Source organism: Charadrius vociferus, unplaced genomic scaffold, assembly GCF_000708025.1.
Source record: "Charadrius vociferus isolate BGI_N301 unplaced genomic scaffold, ASM70802v2 scaffold15, whole genome shotgun sequence".
NCBI classification, from domain to species: domain Eukaryota; kingdom Metazoa; phylum Chordata; class Aves; order Charadriiformes; family Charadriidae; genus Charadrius; species Charadrius vociferus.
In genome coordinates this window covers 15865258-15884248 of record NW_009650064.1, presented here as the reverse complement: position 1 = coordinate 15884248, position 18991 = coordinate 15865258, and the positions used below count along the sequence as shown (strand labels likewise).

At 39.5% G+C, this 18991-nt stretch overlaps 2 protein-coding genes across 2 annotated transcripts in view; one reads left to right on the top strand and one right to left on the bottom strand.

Moving 5' to 3' along the window:
- The window catches only part of TERF1 (telomeric repeat binding factor (NIMA-interacting) 1), a 25238-nt gene extending 15988 nt beyond the window's left edge, over window positions 1-9250 (top strand). Inside the window, exons 9-10 of the mRNA XM_009891967.1 lie at window positions 1495-1559; window positions 9092-9250. Coding sequence (XP_009890269.1) covers window positions 1495-1559; window positions 9092-9250 — 224 coding nt within the window. The remainder of the gene's footprint in view (window positions 1-1494; window positions 1560-9091) is intronic.
- A 1542-nt stretch (window positions 9251-10792) lies between these two features.
- SBSPON (somatomedin B and thrombospondin, type 1 domain containing) lies at window positions 10793-15777 on the bottom strand. The gene is made up of 5 exons (XM_009891965.1): window positions 15702-15777; window positions 13458-13652; window positions 12804-12894; window positions 11844-12020; window positions 10793-11157 (listed from the first exon to the last, which is right to left on the bottom strand). The coding sequence occupies exons 1-5, from the start codon at window positions 15775-15777 to the stop codon at window positions 11040-11042; spliced, it is 657 nt and encodes a 218-aa protein (XP_009890267.1). The 3' UTR covers window positions 10793-11039.
- Window positions 15778-18991: the final 3214 nt, after the last annotated feature.

Here is an 18991-nt window from a genome sequence, read left to right as displayed (position 1 = left end):
GACCCTCACCAGGCCACCACGACTTCTCAAATATGATGGCTAGTGGCTTAGCGACTTCATCTGCCAGTTCCCTCAGGATCCGCGGATGTATCTCATCAGGTCCCATGGACTTCTGCACCTTCAGGTTCCTTAGGTGGTCTCGTACTTGATTTTCACCTACAGTGGGTGGTTCTTCATTTTCCCAGTCCTCGCCTTTGCATTCTGCATCATGGGCAGTGTGGCTGCAGTCCTTGCCAATGAAGACTGAGGCAAAAAAGGCATTGAGTACCTCAGCTCTGTCTCTGTCCCGGGTGACCAGCTCTTGCGTTTCCTTCCGGAGAAGGCCCACATCTTCCCTAGTCTTTGTTATTGACATACTGACAGAAGGATTTTTTGTTTGTCTTAATGTCCCTGGCCAGATTTAGTTCTATCTGGGCTTTATCTTGTCTAACCTGATCCCTGGCTGCTCAAACAATTCCGTTGTATTCCTCCCAGGCTACCCACCCCTGTTTCCACTCCCTGTAGACCTCCTTTTTCCTTTTGGTCATGTCCAGGAGCTCCTTGTTTGTCAATGCAGGCCTCTTGGCTTTTCTGCCTGCCTTCCTCTTTGTAGGGATGCATTGCTCCTGAGCTTAGAGGAGGTGATCCTTGAATATTAACCAACTTTCTTGGGCCCCTCTTCCCGTGGCACCATACCAAGCAGATTCTTCAAGAGGCCAAAGTCAGCTCTCCCAAAGTCCGGGGTGGTCAGTTTGCTGCACACCTTCCTCACTGCCTTAAGGATCTAGAACTCGACCATTTTATGGTCACTACAGCCCAGGCTACCCTCAAGTTGACACTGCCTACCAGCCCCTCCTTGCTGGTAAAAACCAGGTCCTACTTATATAATACTTATATACTTATAATACTTATAAGTATTGTAAGTATTGTAATACTTAAGTATTATAATTATTAGTATTATAATACTTATAAGTAGGTTCTGAAAACCCTCTTACCACGAAGAGATGACATTACATCATCTGCATGTGTCCATGTTGTACTTGGAAGAACAAAATATTAAGGTGCTTGCAGTGGTTAGAGCCTGACACATGTTTTTGGTGGAAATGATGGAACCTATATACAAAGTATCATAGCTCTGATTGCTGGTTAGTTTCCATTCTCTCTATGTAAAATGACTGCAGTATGTGTAGTAAAAATGGTTTTACCAAGATGAAATAACAATGTTTCATTATATGTACCAATTTTTACCTAATTGTTTAAAATATGTGCTTCTGTGAGCTCTTTTTCATAGAAAATATAGTGACTCTTTTGAACAGACTATTCTTGGACTAAGGTGACACTCGTGTATACATATATAAAAGCATATTCATATATAAACAGACACTGAAATTTTCCCAGTCTGTCAAAGCATATCAAAATATTGTATATTCTTGTCTCACGTAAATGGTAGAATGCAAAACTTCTGCCTTAATGTTGACTCCTCATTGGTCTGAATGTATATTAACTGTCTTCTAGGCCTGAACAGCTTGCAAAATACGGAAAAACATGGAAATGCTTTGGCTTGTGGCCGCAGAAGACAGGTTTGTATCCATCTGTATTCTAAATGGAGATAAAATTAATCTGCACTACATAGAATTTTTTTCCCAACTTCATTTGACTCTGTCTCCAGAATGCCTGGGTTTAAGATTCTCCACATTACTCAAGCTGTGCTACATACAGGTCCTGAGACTGTTTTTTAAGTTCTAATTCCTGTCTTTAAAAAAAGAGAAAAAGACCCTATTTGTGCAGTCTCAAATATTGTTGCTAATGCTTATGAGCCTTTAATTTGTTGAAATACACTGTTCCTAAAGCTTAGTCTTAGTCTTTTTAAAAGATGTGGAGAAAATAAAAATCTTTCCACTGTTTGGATTAAAGAATTCAGAATATCACTTGGCCATAAGAATTTTTGGGCAAACATCAAAGACTTTGTTTTCCTACTTAAAAGGTTAAAGATTGTGCTGGTTTTGGCTTAGATAGAGTTAATGTTCTTCATAGTAGAAGGGGCTTTTGTTTTGGATTTGTGCTGAAAACAGTGTATATAGATAATACAGGGGTGTTTTAGTTATTGCTAAGCAGTGCTTACAGAGTCAAGGCCTTTTATGCTTCTCACACCACCCCACCAGCAAGCCGGCTGTGGGTGCACAAGAAGCTGGGAGGGATCACAGCTGGGACAGCTGACCAAAATGATATTCCATACCATATGATGTCATGCTCACATATAAAGCTGGGGGAAGAAGAAGGAAGGGACGGGACATTTGGAGTTATGGTGTTTGTCTTCCCAAGTAACTGTCATGCATGATGGAGCCCTATTTTCCTGGAGATGGCTGAATATCTGTCTGCCAGTGAGCAATAGTGAATGAATTCCTTGTTCTCCTTTGCTTGCGTGCATGTCTTTTGATTTACCTATTAAACTGCCTTTATCTCAAACCACGAGTTTTCTCACTTTTACTCTTCTGATTCTCTCGCCCATCCCGCCGTAGGGGAAGTGAGCAAGCAGCTGTGTGGTGTGTAGTTGCTAGCTGGGGTTAAACCATGACACGATCTAGCAATTTTGTAATTCAATACTTTGTTCATATGAGGTAAAAACATATATTTACTTGGGAAATTATTCTAGTTTTTATAAACAAATAGGGTCTTTTTATAATGCTACATTTCAAATAGTTATTTGCATTCTTTTCATCGCTAAGCCTACATCATTGAATTGCTTCAAAATAATTCTGCTCTGTTCACTAATGCTGGAATTCCCTATTGGTGGGAAGTACAGAAGTGTGTGCCTTAATGGAAGGCAATCTGAAGTTGATTTGACATTGGAGTGAACTGTTAAAAACTGATTTTTGCACATAGCCAATCTTCTTCAGTTATCATGACAAACCGATAAACACTTCTGAATGAAATTAATATTAGATACATGTATTGCCATTGTTGAATTCCTCTTGAGAATATCTTAGGAAGCAATATGGAGTCTTTCTGTTTACATAATATGCAAAGTTATCAACATACATCCATTTTGGTGGGAGCTGTTTCATTTTTCTGGAGTTCATTTAGACATTTCATTTTTCATATAACGGGGAAGGACGAACTTGCTTATGGTTGGTTGGGTTTTTTTTCAGACGGTCCTTGAGGAGACTTGTACTTATTCCTAGTTCTTTAGGCATTTTTACAGAAGTTGAAGTATTGGTTAAACCTTTAGTCACATGCTGTTGTCAAATTGGTTGATGTTCTAATGAGAGCTCATCTATCCTTGGAGGTTAAGCCCCCTGCTACTTATAAACAGTTTTTTCACTTTCTCACAAATCTCAGGAATAGTTAAAGCACTGAGATCCCCCTTAAAACCTGCAAATACAACCAGTGCCCTAAAAAAAAAAAAAAATAAAAATCAGCACTTACTGGATTTGCTTGTTGCCTTCAAAAACATAATAAGTTACTTTATTCTACCTTAAACTCAGATAGGTGCCTTGTCAGCCAGTTGCTGGTGAGCTCACACACTTCCATTGATCTTGTTTTCAACATCAAGATTTAAACTAATCAGACCATAACTGACACAGAGATAATGACAGCTTTATATTCACCTGTTTTTATGTTAAGGTAGTCTCTTATGGGGTCAGCAACAAGTACTGTATCCAGTTCTAGATCTAGGGCTTGTGCACACATCTCACTACAAAAAAATAGATGTCACATGCTTAATTCTGTTATTATAGTACAACCTTAATTGAAATGTAAAGACTAAATTTATAGAAAACTACATCTGATAGTAGTGAATAACTCATTGAAAATTTCATAAAAACTTGAAAGAAATTAAGATTCAGGACTGTGTTTCTTTAAACACTTAGAAAAGTAAGCATTTGCTGTCTGCATGATATTTATGCCGTACTCCCTGCAAGTGAGACCTCTCATAAATATTGTAAACAAAGCAATGATATTGGCCTTTTAAACAATACATCTGCTCCTCTGCTTAATAACCTGGGTTATAAAATCATCTGCATGCATGAAAGAATGCAGTGAATGTCAGAGCTGTTGACTTCTAGAACTTCCTTTTCCATGTAGTCCCTCTTTCAATGTTGGCATTGTTTGCTCTTGTTTTGTATTTTGGCATTTCATTGCAATGGTTCAGTGCCCATTTTCAGCCTTTCATTGCTGTGTTTTCAGTTAGCTGCATACAGCAATCTGCAGTGCTGTTGAAAGGAAGTGTACTTTATTTTCTCATTCCTAAATTAGGGCATGCAAGTGTCGCAAAATTTAGGGAACTGTTTGTACTCAATTTTATAATCTCTATGTGTATGGCAAGTCCTGTGAGTTGTCTAAAATCTGACTGACAGTTTGCTTAAATTAAAGAATGCATCTGAAAATCTGGGTTTTCAGAATTTAGTGAGACTTGTATGGGAAAAAAAAAATGTCCATATATTTAAACTCAGAGGGGAAAAAAAGAGCAGAGCAGAGTCCCAGAACACACAATCGAAGGAAGACAAGTTACTAGAGCAGAACTGACTCTGAGGAATAACAAGATCTTTAGATATATGAGGGTATGTCTACACAGTCTGTCTGGCAAACTCAAGCTTGCTCTGCCAGCGTTCTGCACCAGCCAAACGTCGCGTTGTTCTGGACTAGGCTCTGTGATTATGTTAGCTCAAGCATAGTGCTGCATTATGTCCAGTCTCTCAGTCCGTCTTGGTAGCGTGTAACAGCGCAATGCTAGAGTCTGCATAGCTGCCATCCCAGAGGGCACAGGCATTTGGAGGCAGGGAGGGAGCAACTTAATGCTCTATACAGTTTCTCGGTGAAAAGAAAATGAGTCAGTCTCTGGTTTACCTGGTTAACCAGGCACGTTCCTCATTTATATCTTAAAATGAATAAATTTATTTGAAAAAAACCCTCTATAAGCAATTTTACAGCAAAACAAGCAAGAAAACAACCCTTTTAACAGCAGACGTAATTGATCGTTACAACAAGTAACACGGGTTGTGATTGTCTCTGTTGCTGGAAGTATTTGAATTATCTGGTGCTTTTGGTCAAGCATAACTGTGTTACTTGAATAAAGATTTTATTTAGGAAAATTTTTCTGGCATGCTCTGAAATGAGGTGAACTAGATGGTTCCAATGGAATTGTTGGCCTTTTAACAATAGCTTAAAAAAACACTATTCACTGCTGATGTAAAAGAACTGTGGAACAGAAGTATTGGAAAAAGGAAGTATTTTTGATAAAGGGTAGACAACTTCAGAGAAGTTTTAGGTTTCTAACTGTTTAGAAACACAACTGAACTACTACTACTCAATTCTTTCACTGCTTCGTGAGGTTTATCGGTGATCATAGTTTCCTGAAGAGGCACTGATAGTTGCATTAAGCTGGAATAAGTCTAGCTTCCACATGTGAAGTTTGATCTTCATGTACCTCAGCTTTCATTTTGTGTAGATGCAAAATTTTTGGTTGTTGCAGAATAACCAGAGTACAATTTTGATCAGGCTGACTGTTATCCAAGTTCCTTCCCTCCCCGAGGACACCCCCCACCACCACCTTTCACCTCTGAGTGCTGCTGCCACTTTTAGAGCTTAAATTCAAGGGAATCACAGAATCACAGAATTTTCAGAGTTGGAAGGGATCTCTAGAGATCATCTAGTCCAACTCCCCTGCTAAAGCAGGATTGCCCAGAGCACATTACTCAGGACTGCATCCAGGCGGGCTTTGAAAATCTGCAGAGAAGGGGACTCCACAACCTCCCTGGGCAGCCTGTGCCAGTGCTCTGTCACCCTAACCGTAAAGAAGTTTTTCCGTGTATAAGGAGGGAGGAACCATGCAGAATGACACTCAAAATTGTCACCTGGCCCATCCCTGGTGCCTGAATTGTTGTTGTTTGTAAGGGTGGCATCTTTTAAGGATGCCCAGAAGGGGTCCAGGTAATTAAGAAAGGAGAAAGTTGTGTTGTTTTTTTAAAAAAACAAACAAACAACAAAAAAAACCCTAAAAATAATTTAAAAATATATCCACAGATGAGGAATTTGTCTGAGCGTCTTGTACAAATGGACCTCTTGTGCCACTGACAGTCATACTGGCTGGTCCTGGATTGTCCTGCCCAGCCACCCCTTGTGCATAAGCAACGTGGTATACATTTGTCTCATGACAGCAGCCACGAGACTTATATTTCTACTGGGTACAGTATTTGCAGAGTTAAGTGATGTTTGTTCCCCTGTAATTGACAGATTCTCTGTACTACTCAGTTATACTAGCTGGCTTTATCAAGTTTAAATTTCTGTAAGTTGAGGCTATTTCTTTACAACTGCATTTCCCTTTCTAGCCAATTCTTCACAATTTTGAAAGTTTCAATTGTAAAGGGCAGCCACAACAGGAGGATCCTGGGCTGGGGCTGCTGGAGGAGGTGGCCACTTCTAATATCCCTTAGCAGTTTTGTAGCCAGCAGGATCTGGTTGAGTTGTGAGTATTCCCGAGATCAAATGTACATAATCCTTATGCGGTGGGGGACTAATCCTTTGCTAATGTACCTACAATGATAAATTTGTAACTAAACCTGTAGACCCTTATGGGGGCCCCCCAAGGTGACCTGTGCTAATAAAACCTCAGGTTAATTGGAACTGGATTGGAAAAAAAAAATATATATATATTTATAGAATATTAGAAGAGCAATAGGAGGTGTAAAAGACTGAAGCCGAAGGCTTAGAATTTGTAGTTTGGGGGATGAAAACAGAGGTTTACCAAAGTAGATAAAAGACCTCCTCCTGTAAGTAACAGATCATTTCCAACTACCACATGGATAAATGGTGTTGGCTATAAAGCAGGAGGGAACCTGAGAGAATCAGGCTATGGCTGACCTTTACAATTTGTAAAAAGTGCCTTATCATCTGATGAACCTCATTCGCTGTTGTTATGTACCATGTGCTGCTTATCTGAATTGCAGTTCAGCTCAGGTCAGAGCAGAAGTGGTTTATTGCTGTGGCTATAGGTGAGGACAGGCAGGAGCAGCGACAGGCTCTGCTGATGTGAACTCTGCCCAGCTGGGGCAGCTACAGAGTTCCTATAACTTTCACAACCTGTTTCTCACCAAAACTGTGTCAGATAAGCAGCATATAGTACATAACAGCAGTGAATAAAATTCATCAGACAAGGAGGCTCTAGACAGTATATCCTTTTACAAATAGTTCACTCTTTCGATTAAATCGTTCTGACCGGCAAGACCATTAGCTGCAAATGCTTCTTAACTGCTGAGGCCTGCAAAGGCCTCTGAGACATTAACTATTTTGCTTTCACACACTGAACATGAATGAGTAATTACAGTGCTTTTGATCACTTGCCTATGTGAATTTCATAGTGCTGTTATGAACAGAAGCACTGACTTTTTTTTGCTATTTCAGAGCAACTCCAAAATAAGTAAAGCACAGGCAATGGTTAAATGCAGAAATAACAGTGCTGCTTAGTTGGATCTTCAGCAGTCATTTGCTCATGACATGCATATAAACACATGCAGATTTTGTAGAAGTCTGGTAACTAATGTTTTTTAATATGGAATTTGCTGGTGCTCACAGAAATGCCAGCATGAGACCAGTGAAAATTGACCATTTGTCTCCTTTCATAACTTACTATGGTCCATGAGACCATCAGGAGCAGCAGGACGTCTCCAGTCTAAGAAGCAGAAGTGAACACATATAAATTAAATGGAACAGCTACACAATACAATTCTTTGTACATCTCAATCTCATTAACATTTTTAAGTTTACATTTTTTTCTGTAAGTAATTTCAGATTTCAGGGAATAAATATAGAAAGAACATGCTATCAAAATGCAGTTTAAAATAGAAATTGATACTTACTTTTTAGTAACAGTTTTCCTACAGAGTTGTTTCAACTGGAAATCCTGTCCTGTATTTGCACAGATGATATGTAATTCAGTTGGCCTAAGGAGGTGTGTTGATCAGACATCAGCATGATTAGTTGTGTATTAAGCAAACAAAGATTTTAAGAGATTTGTGGAGGACCAGATGCTAGCAGAATAAGTTGGTTTAAAATAATTCCATAGTAAAGTTGCTAATTGCTATTTCAGAGTGAAAAAAATTACTGTATGTAATACACCTACATTAAAAATGCAGTGATTAAAAATAGGCGTGATAGGATATATAGGATCTGTAAGCTTTTGTTATATATATGTGTGTGTCTATAAAACTACAATAAAAGAAAGTTAATACTCCATTCTCCCTCACACTTTACTGTAAAGGTAAGCTTCTAAAAAGAAAGTATTTGATTTTTTAAAAATACAGTTTTCTTTCACTGTGTGCAGTCTTTAAATTGTTTGTATTGAGATATTTTTATTGAGAAGCAACTAAGGAAGAACTGGTACACTGGAGAACTGCTTTGGAAGATATTGCTTACAGATGTATAACTGCAAGTAATTTTCTCTCCTTTTATGAGAGAAATGTCATCCCCTAAAGATTAAAAGCTTGTAAGTCATGACAGCGAGACTTAAGCAGTGGGCTCAACAAACACCCAAAAACAAATGCATAGCTGTTACCTGAGGTTATGGCTGATCTCACTTTCAAATGCAATACATGCATTTTGCTTCCATCAGCATTTAAAATATTGGGATTTGTTTTTTCGAAACAGACTGAAATTCCTTTGTTGTTGGTAAATGGTGTCTTGATTCTCAGTCCCTAGATTAATGTATTACGAAATGCTCTCTTTTGTGATGCATACTAGGATCAGTCAAGGTTTGTCTTGACTCAATCGGCTGATAAAGTACAATTTTAGAAAGCATGTTTTGAACAAAGCAAAACTTTGCCCAATGTCTTTTTCTTCTTTTCTTCCTTGTGAACATTGAAGCATATGGTTCTTGTTTCAGTAGATGTCTGCTACTGTGTTGTAACACTTGACTTGGTAACCTTTGTTGTTGTATTTAGTGTCAAGTTATGGTGCTCAGAAGAAATCAAAATGACCCTACTGACCCTCAGACATCTGTACCCTGTAATAACTAGAGAGCAGTATAAAAACTTGCTTTTATATTTGCTATAAGGTTAGCTCTTATATTAATAGCTTTCTCTGTTCATATAGCTGGTATTTTTCTCTATTCTTCCCCTAGCGATGGACTTACAAAGAAGACTTGGAACTGAAATCTGGAATAAGGGAGTTCGGAGTGGGTAACTGGGCTAAAATTTTGGTCCATGGTGACTTCAACAACCGAACTAGCGTCATGTTAAAAGACCGGTGGAGAACCCTGTGCAGGATCAACCAAGACTAAGTTGGACTACAGGAATCAACTCTTCTTGACATTTCCCTATGTAAGGACCTAGTCTGGCTTTTCAGAATAATAACTTATTTTAGTCTCAGAATGCCCAGCTGTGATGCTGTCCTAATACATGAAACAGAACAATAATAGGTGTAAAACATTCATGTAAGCTCCTTGCTTGGATAACGATGACTTAAATGTAAAGCCTGGCCTTTTATCTACATGCAATAGATGACCTAATTTCTGAAATATGAAAATGCTTGCAGTGATTTAAGAACGGTCAATTATGTACATAGAGATATTAAATGACTAGCAACATGTTTAGCTTGACAGAGGCTAACAAAGAGTCAAGTGTTCTGTATTTCTAAAGGGTTGTATCTCTGGTTAGATTGAGCTTTTTATCATTTTACTTCCTGCCATATAACCCATTCTAATCTGATTTGCTTCACTTTGACATTTTGGTCAGACTTGTCATCTCTATCAGTAAGTTATACCAAAAAATACGTATGTATTGGTATTGCTGATTTTACAAACTGATTCCTTTTTTTTTTCAGTTAAAAGATATATATTGTTGAAGAACAAAATGTTCAGGAAGTATTAAGATAATCTCTCTGCTTTCTGTTTTGGAGGCTTGCTTCCATTAAGATAAATGGTAAAGTACAGTTACAAAGGTTTGTTTCACACTCTTTTTGTGGACAGAACCTCAGCTAGATCACCTTCCTCGTTCTTGCCACCAGCCAGTGCGGTTTCTTCTTGCAGCTGCTAGAAACAGCGGCAATCAGTAGTCCTTAGGTTCCACAGAGATGCTGCATGTCTTAACAGTAAATTTCCCCAACCTTAAGGCATAATTTCTTTTTAGCAAACATTGCGAATTCCAGGATCTTGATAAAATACAGGCTTTGTCCTTCAGCAAGGAATGCTTAGAGCAGCCATAAGCCAACAATTCAAAAAGTCATAGCAGGTATCTGACAAGTGAGAAAGTGCAGCATGCATCCTCTTTAATGCTGTAAGAATAGTTCAAGGTAATAGGTAACAAAACAAGGATTTGAGCTACCTGCATAGCAGTCTTGCCAGTGCTCTAATATTGCAGGTTTCTATGTTATCATTGTACATGAGCAGTTTTAACTAGTAATAAGTAATTTTTTTTTGTTAGCCAAGGCTTTAGTCACAAAGACTTGTTTAGGTTTTTCTGATGTAAAGTTCACATTGGGTATTAGTGACTTGAAGTTCCGAGCACGACTGCTTTCTTAACAGCGCTGACTAGTCATGCATCTTTATGAAGGTGGCTGAACACGACAACTGCAATGTAAAGGAAGAATACTTATCCACTTGTAGTATAAACAACTGTCTAGATGATATTGGGAAGGAACAAGATCTAAACTGGTATCCGGTTTTAGCTCTTAAACTCTCGTTTTTATTCACCTTTGCTATTTAATGATGACAGTAACTGTTCTCAGACTTGAGAATGTTTGGCTGGCTCACTACTGAGTAGGAGCAGTGCCTGTAGACAAGACCGTGGCCAGTAAACTTTAGGAAAAGCAGCTACTACGGTTAGAAACATTAGCTCTTTAATTACAAAAGAGAAATGTGGAAACATACTTCTAGTGTTCTAATACAAAGATCAGTCTTAGTGTTTTGTATTAAAGCAGAGAGGGTTTCCCAAAATGCTTCTTCCAAAGTTCTGACTCCTTTCAAGTTTGTTTAGATCCAGAAAATGCAGCAGAAAGATGTAGGTTTCTTGACTTTGGTGTTAATTTTCTTAATCTTTTTGTTGTTGCTGTTTTAAAGGTCTTTTAAACTTTTATGTAAAAATAAAGCTATGCACAAGGGGACACGAACAGTGTTCCAGTTGCCGAATCTTCTTCCAGGTTCCTTTGCACTGAGAGTTGCCAACTGCTTCCCAGTGTAAGATTTTACCTCTGAAATGTGACAATAAATGACGAGTTAAAACACTGAAAACGTTATATTTCATGCTACTAGGTTGTGTTGTATAACATGTCAGAAGATATGATTTGCTTAATAATGTAAAATTTTAATTAGCTCATCTAGCTCTTAAAATGCTTTCTGGAGCAGGCACTATATTCCAAAGTATAGTATACAGGATGGTGGTTGTACAGGTATTAAGTAGTATGCATATTAATAAATGTATAGCTCAAATAAAAACTTGTTCTGAATATTAAATGTCTACTTTCAAAATTACTGTTCTAGAAACCAGGTGTGTAGGTTCAAGAGAGAGGAGTACTGATCCACCACTGTTAAACCTGAAATCAGATTTGGATTGTGGCAGGAAATACCTTTTTTAGGTAAAAGTGCCAATAGCTGTAAAAAGACCTCTTGCACTACAGAAGTTACATTATCGCTTCACAATAGCAAATAAAGCATTGAAAGTGCTGAACTCTTATTTTGAAATAATTTCCAAATTTTATCTAGGTTTTAAAGGCAATTTCTGTGAGAACTGAAAGGGTAAATCTGAGCTCTGCAAGCGATATGAGCTGTTTCATTTTTTGGGTATAATAAATGCAGCTTTTAATGAGACCTTGAGAAGTCTTAACTTCTGTGCTGTGTTTTGCTACCAAAGAGACAGCAGAAAAATGGCTTTCTTTACCCATCTGCATTATGGCCATCTCCAGAACAGCGATGCGTGTCAGTATTCATCGCTGGAGGCTGGCAAGCTACACACACGGTATGTCCTTCTCGTAGGTACTGCATCCATCGAGCGTACGGCCGATTCTCCAAAGCACAGTGGTGTGAAAGTGATTCTGTTTTAAATTCCACACAGTATCTGCTCAGAAGGAAAAGTACTGAATTAGTTACACTAGATAAAGCACAAGCGACGTATACACTTTAAATGTACTTACCTATCACAGGGGTGGTATTTGTGAAGTGCAGGTTAGACATCATCATTGCTAACAAGGCTGTTTCTAACCTTAACCTAATTAATGGATTCTTACAAACATTACACAAACTATTTTTCATTCCATGCCCCAGTCCAGTGTTTTCTGTATAATTTCACTTTCTGGTTGTGTTCTGTATTCTTAAATTATATTGAAAAACAAATCTCAGTAACCCATATTTTTTCTTCTGTGCTGCTAAAAGGGAAAATGGAAAAGAGGCTTTAAGAATACCGACAGGCTTTATTGCATAGGGCAAAGAGTGATGAGCACTACAGACCCAGTAATTTAAACTTCATAACCATCTCTACTGGTAACCAAACAACATTTTTTACTGCGTGTGTCGATCAGTTTTAAAAAAAAGGTCTCTTGAGACTGATCACATTCAGCCCATTTTGTTCTTGGACTTACGCTTACGGATACATTTGTTTAGCATTATTTACTGTTTGCTTTCAAAAGCAGCTATCCTCAGATTTGCCATGACCTCTATGTCTGATTCAGGACAATTAGTAAGTAATAAAAAACAACATCTAGAACATGCAAATGCACTGCAGGAGAGAAAAACTACAAGCTATAGCTTATTGTTTAATTATTGCAAATTTAATTACATTTTTCTCTAGCCAGCAATTTTCTATTGAACAAGATGACCCACATGCATATGATAAATAGATTACCCAGCTGCTTCTTTGTTTGAAGGCCAGAGAGAAGACGCTGCTCGTCGTTTTCTTTCTTTACCGTATTCAGAGGTAGTTATGAAAGCAGGGACTGAAGAAGAAAACAGTTACGGTAAAGCAGCAAGGCACCATTGCGTCATATTTCAATTACTGTAACAGTGGGTGAATGAATCAGGAGCTTGGGGATGGTGATGCTGACTGACTTACTGAAAAACCGATAAAATGTTGGCAACAGCAGCCTCGACCCCCTTTCCTACAGCTAAGCTCTCACCTTATTCAGCAGAAGTGCATGCCATCTAGTCTGTGAGGAAACAGGATGGGCTGGAATCCTACAAGGAGCTCTGTCTCCTGTTTTCGTACTGAAGTTGTGTTCTAACTTTGCACAGAGACGTTATACTTAGGGGCTTAAATCAAGAAGCTGAAGGAATACATGCAGCTTAATTGCTTACTTAATAGAAATTAAGAAAAGCCCAAGTAGGGAAAAAAATACAAGAATAGAATAAAGAACAAGTAGACAGTAGAAAGTAAAGTTTTAAATTGTATTTTTAACCACCTAGCTGCAGATAGATGCACTTTTTTTCTGTTCATTGACATCAGTACAATTTATGAAGGCCCTGACAGGCACAACGTACAGATAAAGCAAAGAGAGAATACCGTGTTCATGGCCACAGTCCTCTCCCTGGAAAGTCAGGTATTCCAGGCAGCCAGCCTTCTCCTCTAGAGCAGGACAAGGTTCCCCACCATTTTTAGGTTCCTGTTGTACGTAGCGCCTACGTATCCGCAGATCGGGTTGACATTGTTCTGCGCAGCCACTCCAGTGACTCCACTCCCCCACAACGCACGGAAGAGCTGCAAGGCAGTATTAAAACATTACTAGTAGTCAAAACTTCTCTTTTGTCCAAATTGCTCTTAAAAACTTGAGTAATAAGACTGCGTCTCATTTTTTTTTTCTTTCATATTTTTATTTATAGGGTTTTAAGTGCTGTTCTAGGAGTTTGAATCTTCAAATTAAACATTCAAACCTGCCTGCAGTGTTCGGTTCCCCATTCCATCCCTTGTCCAGAAAGAAACAGCTTCTCGTGGAAACTTTTCACTACAGCTGTGAGGTTCTTCTGCACCCTCTTCTGAAGCATCCAGCATTAGCCCCAAAGGAGACCAGTTCATGGATTATCTAGACCTGTGAGTGGTCTGACCTACCTTGGCAGTTCCTACACCACCAAACTTTGTTTAAAGGCTGGAACATAAAATATCAGAATTCAGGAAGCCTTTCAGCCCCCTTGATTCCCCTCAGATTGATTTCTAACACCTTTTGCTCAACACTGAGATAAGTTCCACTGCAACAGCTTTGTTGCCCTGTTTTAACTCAAGGTGTCGTGCTCCACGGTCCTTGCCACAAAGACAATTTTTGGTGATAATTTTGGTTTCGTTTAGTCTCAGAATAATACCGGGATGTGTGTAGAGTTGTGTTTCTGTGTCTGTATAGCTACTGATAGATAGAGCTTTACAAAAATGCAGATATTTAAATGTACTAAATAAAATGTGTAAAAGTGTGATTTTAGGGCCCCTTTTTGCTCATGCCCAACAACAGAACAGTCCACTGCATATCTGAATTTTAATTCTCATGGATCATAAATTTCCTCTGAGTTTGACCAAAAGATTATGGGGAAAGTGCCATCATTATTTCGGAAGTCAATGTTGAATCATAAGAAACTGCATTTCCCTCAGACAGAGCATCAATAGTACAGGTACCATACACTTGTACCTTTGGTCTCTCCTAACCCAGCCTAACAGTCAGAGGCACAAAAAACTTCTCTCTTCATCTGTTAAATTCACATATATTAGGTGAGCTCACTGAAGGTCTCAGATGAAGGAAGAAAGAACAATGCTTTGGTTTGTATTCTGTGGTATTTTTCTGGCAACTGTTGAAACCTTTAGCCCAGTTTATGGCCTCTTAACACCTTTTTGATTAAATAACACAGGTTTTTTAGAAAAAAGCTAAATCATCATATTATGTAGAGAATGAGCCATTATTTCATGTTTGTCACTTTTGCTAACCTTTCCAGGAGAGATGTAAACAACAGACTAAGTATCTCTTAGTTCTGGTATTGTCTCGAAGCTCAGAAATGCGCAGATCTATCATATCTGTTATCTACCAGCCATTTCCTTCTTTTTTTATTCTCTGCAGTGCATCTAATAACGATGGCGTGCTCCTTCTAGTTCCCATTAGGCACGATACGCATTTTTTTCAGTCTATAATTCTCCCTTCTCTTGTGTTTCTCATTTATATTCTGGCAAAACAGTAGCTCTATGTCAGCCTTCCCGATGTAAGCACGTGCAATATGCCAGATTTCTTGCAGGTGGTTACAAATAGTTTACTCTGGAAGAAAAGGTTTTGCGGCCTGATTCCCAGAACACAGAAACAGGTGATGGACACATTATTCCTGAGTAAGACGCCATGTAACACACAAGTCTTCTTTTATTTGTCCGTTAACACAGTACACAACAGTAAAAAACACACAGCTGTTTCACATTTCAGTGAAACTGAGCTTTCCTTGGCCTCATCGCCAGGAACACCAAGCCCTATGTTTTGAAAACTGTGTGGCCTAACAATTTCACTTTCAGCAGTCAAAATGAATATTACAGCTCTTCAAAACCGTACTGAGCTCTGACCCCTGAGGGGCTGGATGGGGATGATCTCTGGGTGCTTCCTGATGGAACGAACACAACTCCTCCAATGGGGAACTTCCAGTTTACACAGCCTCGACAGGCAGAGCAGTGAAAGAACAGGTAAAAATGTCTCGCACATGGGCATCCATCAAGAGGAAGAATCCTCTGACGATAAGTTGTCATTTCACTACACGAGTAGTCCTCAACCTGTGGCCTTTGAGGACATTTAACTCGACCAGTGGTCCATTGCCAGTAGCCTCTTTTCCTGAAGGCCACCTGGAAGGTGCTCCAGGTTGGGCAGCCGCATTCCTCCGGGCCGCTTTTTCTCTCGTCAGTGTGTGTGTAGAGCAGCGGCTGTACCAGCTTCCCATGCCTGCACGCTGTGCTGCTGGGCGAGCGGGGAACGGCCGGGTCTGCGCCTCTCTAACCCAGAAATGAGACAAGCGGTCAAAACACTGCAGCACTGTACTAGTCCATGCTGCTCTCCCTAATATCATTAGCTGCTTTTTGTCCTCTGATGGGCTTGCTTTTTCAATGAAGTTACAATTAATGTCATGTAACTGAAATAGTAGCACATAGTGGCATAAAAACCTAACGGTGCCTACGTTAAAATTAGACTTTCTTATTGATATAGAAATTCCCCAGTTCTTCAATGACTTGTTTTCATTGCACATTGCAAATAGGCTTAAAATTATTTTCCATGTAGTGTGAATCACATTTCACTTTGCTTTTCCGTTCCTTTATAAAGGCAGGTCTTCAACATGATACTTACAGAATGGTACAAAATATATGTTATAACCAATGCTTGGGCTATCTTTGGTTCTGAATTGGTTTGGGTCATGTGTCTCATTATCTAGTAAAATGAAGCTTTTTCCTCTCCCATGTATGCTGTTTCCCATTAGCTTGTAAGGGACCATATCACATGTTTTCGATCTTTTTTTTTTTCCTATATTTCCTGATTACAATTTAAATCCCCAAGAAGCTTTACAGCTTAACCACTAGTTACCTACTTGTAACAGTGTTGCAGGAAAAGTGATGGGACCAAACTAGACTTTCAGGAAAATATTTTATGCCCTCTGGGATTCTTCCAGTACACGGCATTGGGACGAAAGAGTAAAATGTGATAACCTCTTTGGTGTTTGTGACTCTTTTCTTAAGACACAGGAATTGCTGGGTTTGCTCTGTCACTGCATGTGTAATTTCTTGGAGAACTACAGACATCATAAAGCAGATAAAGCCCCTGACAGAGGCTACCCGGCAGATGTTCTTACCGCACTATTACAATTCCCCTCCTTTCCTCTCACTGTGCACCTGTTCTGACCAAACTTGCCCACTTTTCAGTTGCCCGACAGTGCCAGGCGTACGAGTGGCCGAGGATGCTGCACCCCATGCCCTGAGGAACTCCACAGAAACAGAACCACAGAGCAGCCCTGGGCATTGGGCCACCAGTTACCCATCCTGCTTAACCATTAGCATTCTCTGGCATATTCTTCTCCTTACTGATAAACACCTTCCCTGAAAACCCCTGGGTATGATTTGTAGAACAGCACTGGAAAACATCATGGAAAAAGCATATGGTTCCCTTTGCCACATGCAGATACCTCTGACACATCGAGGTACCCCAAGAGACATGACACCGTCTCTGGAGCTGTGAAGGCACCACCCCAACATGTTGCAGCACAACCCTCAGACATTTGTTTCAAGCATTTTGAACTAGAAAAAAAGAAAACCAGTGATAGTAAAAATGTCTTAGATCCCACCATGAGTTAGCCAGGACAAGTGCTAAAGGTAGTATGGACATCACAGTCTTTTCCACTTGGCTGAGGAGCCAGAAAACAGTCCTTGTCCCCACTTTATTTAATAATACAAGCGTAGACTTCAATGCCTGATCACATATCTTAGTTCTACCTAGAGTTCCCAAAGGACGGTAAGTGTCATCTAGCCCAGTTGCCTTATTTGTTGACTATTTCCCAAGCTGTCTGCATGGATGACCTGCAGAAGTAAGAATTTCCACATAGTTTAAATCCCCTATTAGCACCTTGAAATGCAGACAACATGAGGTTGTGAGACCCCACCTGGAGTACTGCATCCAGCTCTGGAGCCCCCAAAATAAGAAGGACACAGACCTCCAGAGGAGGGCCACAAAGATGATCAGAGGGCTGGAGCACCTCTGCTATGAAGACAGACTGAGAGAGTTGGGGTGGTTCACCCTGGAGAAGAGCCTTCCAGTACCTAAAGGGGGCCTACAGGAAAGATGGGGAGGGACTCTATCAGGGAGTGTAGTGACAGGACAATGGCTAACTGTTTTAAACTGAAAGAGGGTAGATTTAAACTAGGTATTAGGAAGAAACTGTGCTGCGTGGGTGGTGAGACACTGGAACAGGTTTCCAGGGAACTGGTGGATGCCCCATCCCTGAGTGTTCGAGGCCAGGCTGGATGGAGTTTTGAGCAACCTGGTCTAGCGGAAGGTGTCCCTGCCCATGGCAGGTAGGTTGGAGCTAGATGACCTTTAAGGTCCCTTCCAACCCAAACCATTCTATGATTCTATGATCCCATTTTCCATGCAGAAAACTCCCCAAGGGACTGAGCAGCTGCATAACAAATATAGCGATGACTTCACATCTTAATGGAATTAAACCAAGCTGACAGTTACACATTGGTTGTCTGCAGCAATACACGACAATTCTATGGTCATCAAGATTTAGAACAAGAAGCATGAATTGCCTTAGTCATGTGGAATAATAAGAATATTGGGTTGCTAGAATGGAATTTAGCCAGTGGGATAATAACATCGCTCTTGCAGTCAGTACCCAGCAACTATTAAGGGACAGTACAACAGTTTTGTGCCTCATTGGAAAGATGTCAAATTCCCCAGCATGACAGAGAACGGGTCCCAGAGCTGACATGAAAGGAATGGCCCCATCTCTTGAAATACAAAAAGAAGTACCAGGGACCCATAGCTACATCTTTATGATCTCTGTCTACATTACTATTGGTCCATCTTAATTAACACAATGATGGTAGATGATGATTCATTGAAACAATGAGAAGGGTGCAAGTCAAAGGAACCTGAAGGAGAGGATTTGTGCTCAGAGACCTACCAAAATGTGGAAGCTAATGAGACACTTGTAAGTTCAAAAATACACAGGAAAATTACATTGCTATCCTATGAAACAAAGCTGAGTGGTCAGGACTCTTGTTTTTTTTCCATTTACAACACTGTGAATCATAGAAAATTTTTTTGAGTCACACCCTTTAATTTTTTCCCCATCTCTGGAAAAAAAAAGAGGATTACAGTAGCTTCACTGAATCACAGCACAATGTATGTTGTTATGTATAAGGATCTGTGAATTTTCTCAGAGTAACCACTTCCATTCGAATGATGAGGTCATTCCTTTTTCACACTTTCTCATTGTACAGTAGTTCCTATTTAAAATGCTCTCTATGTACAAAAATATTCTTTCTTCACTGCTAGAACAATAAGGAAATGTATTTAAAACTCCTTGGACATAGGTTCAGCA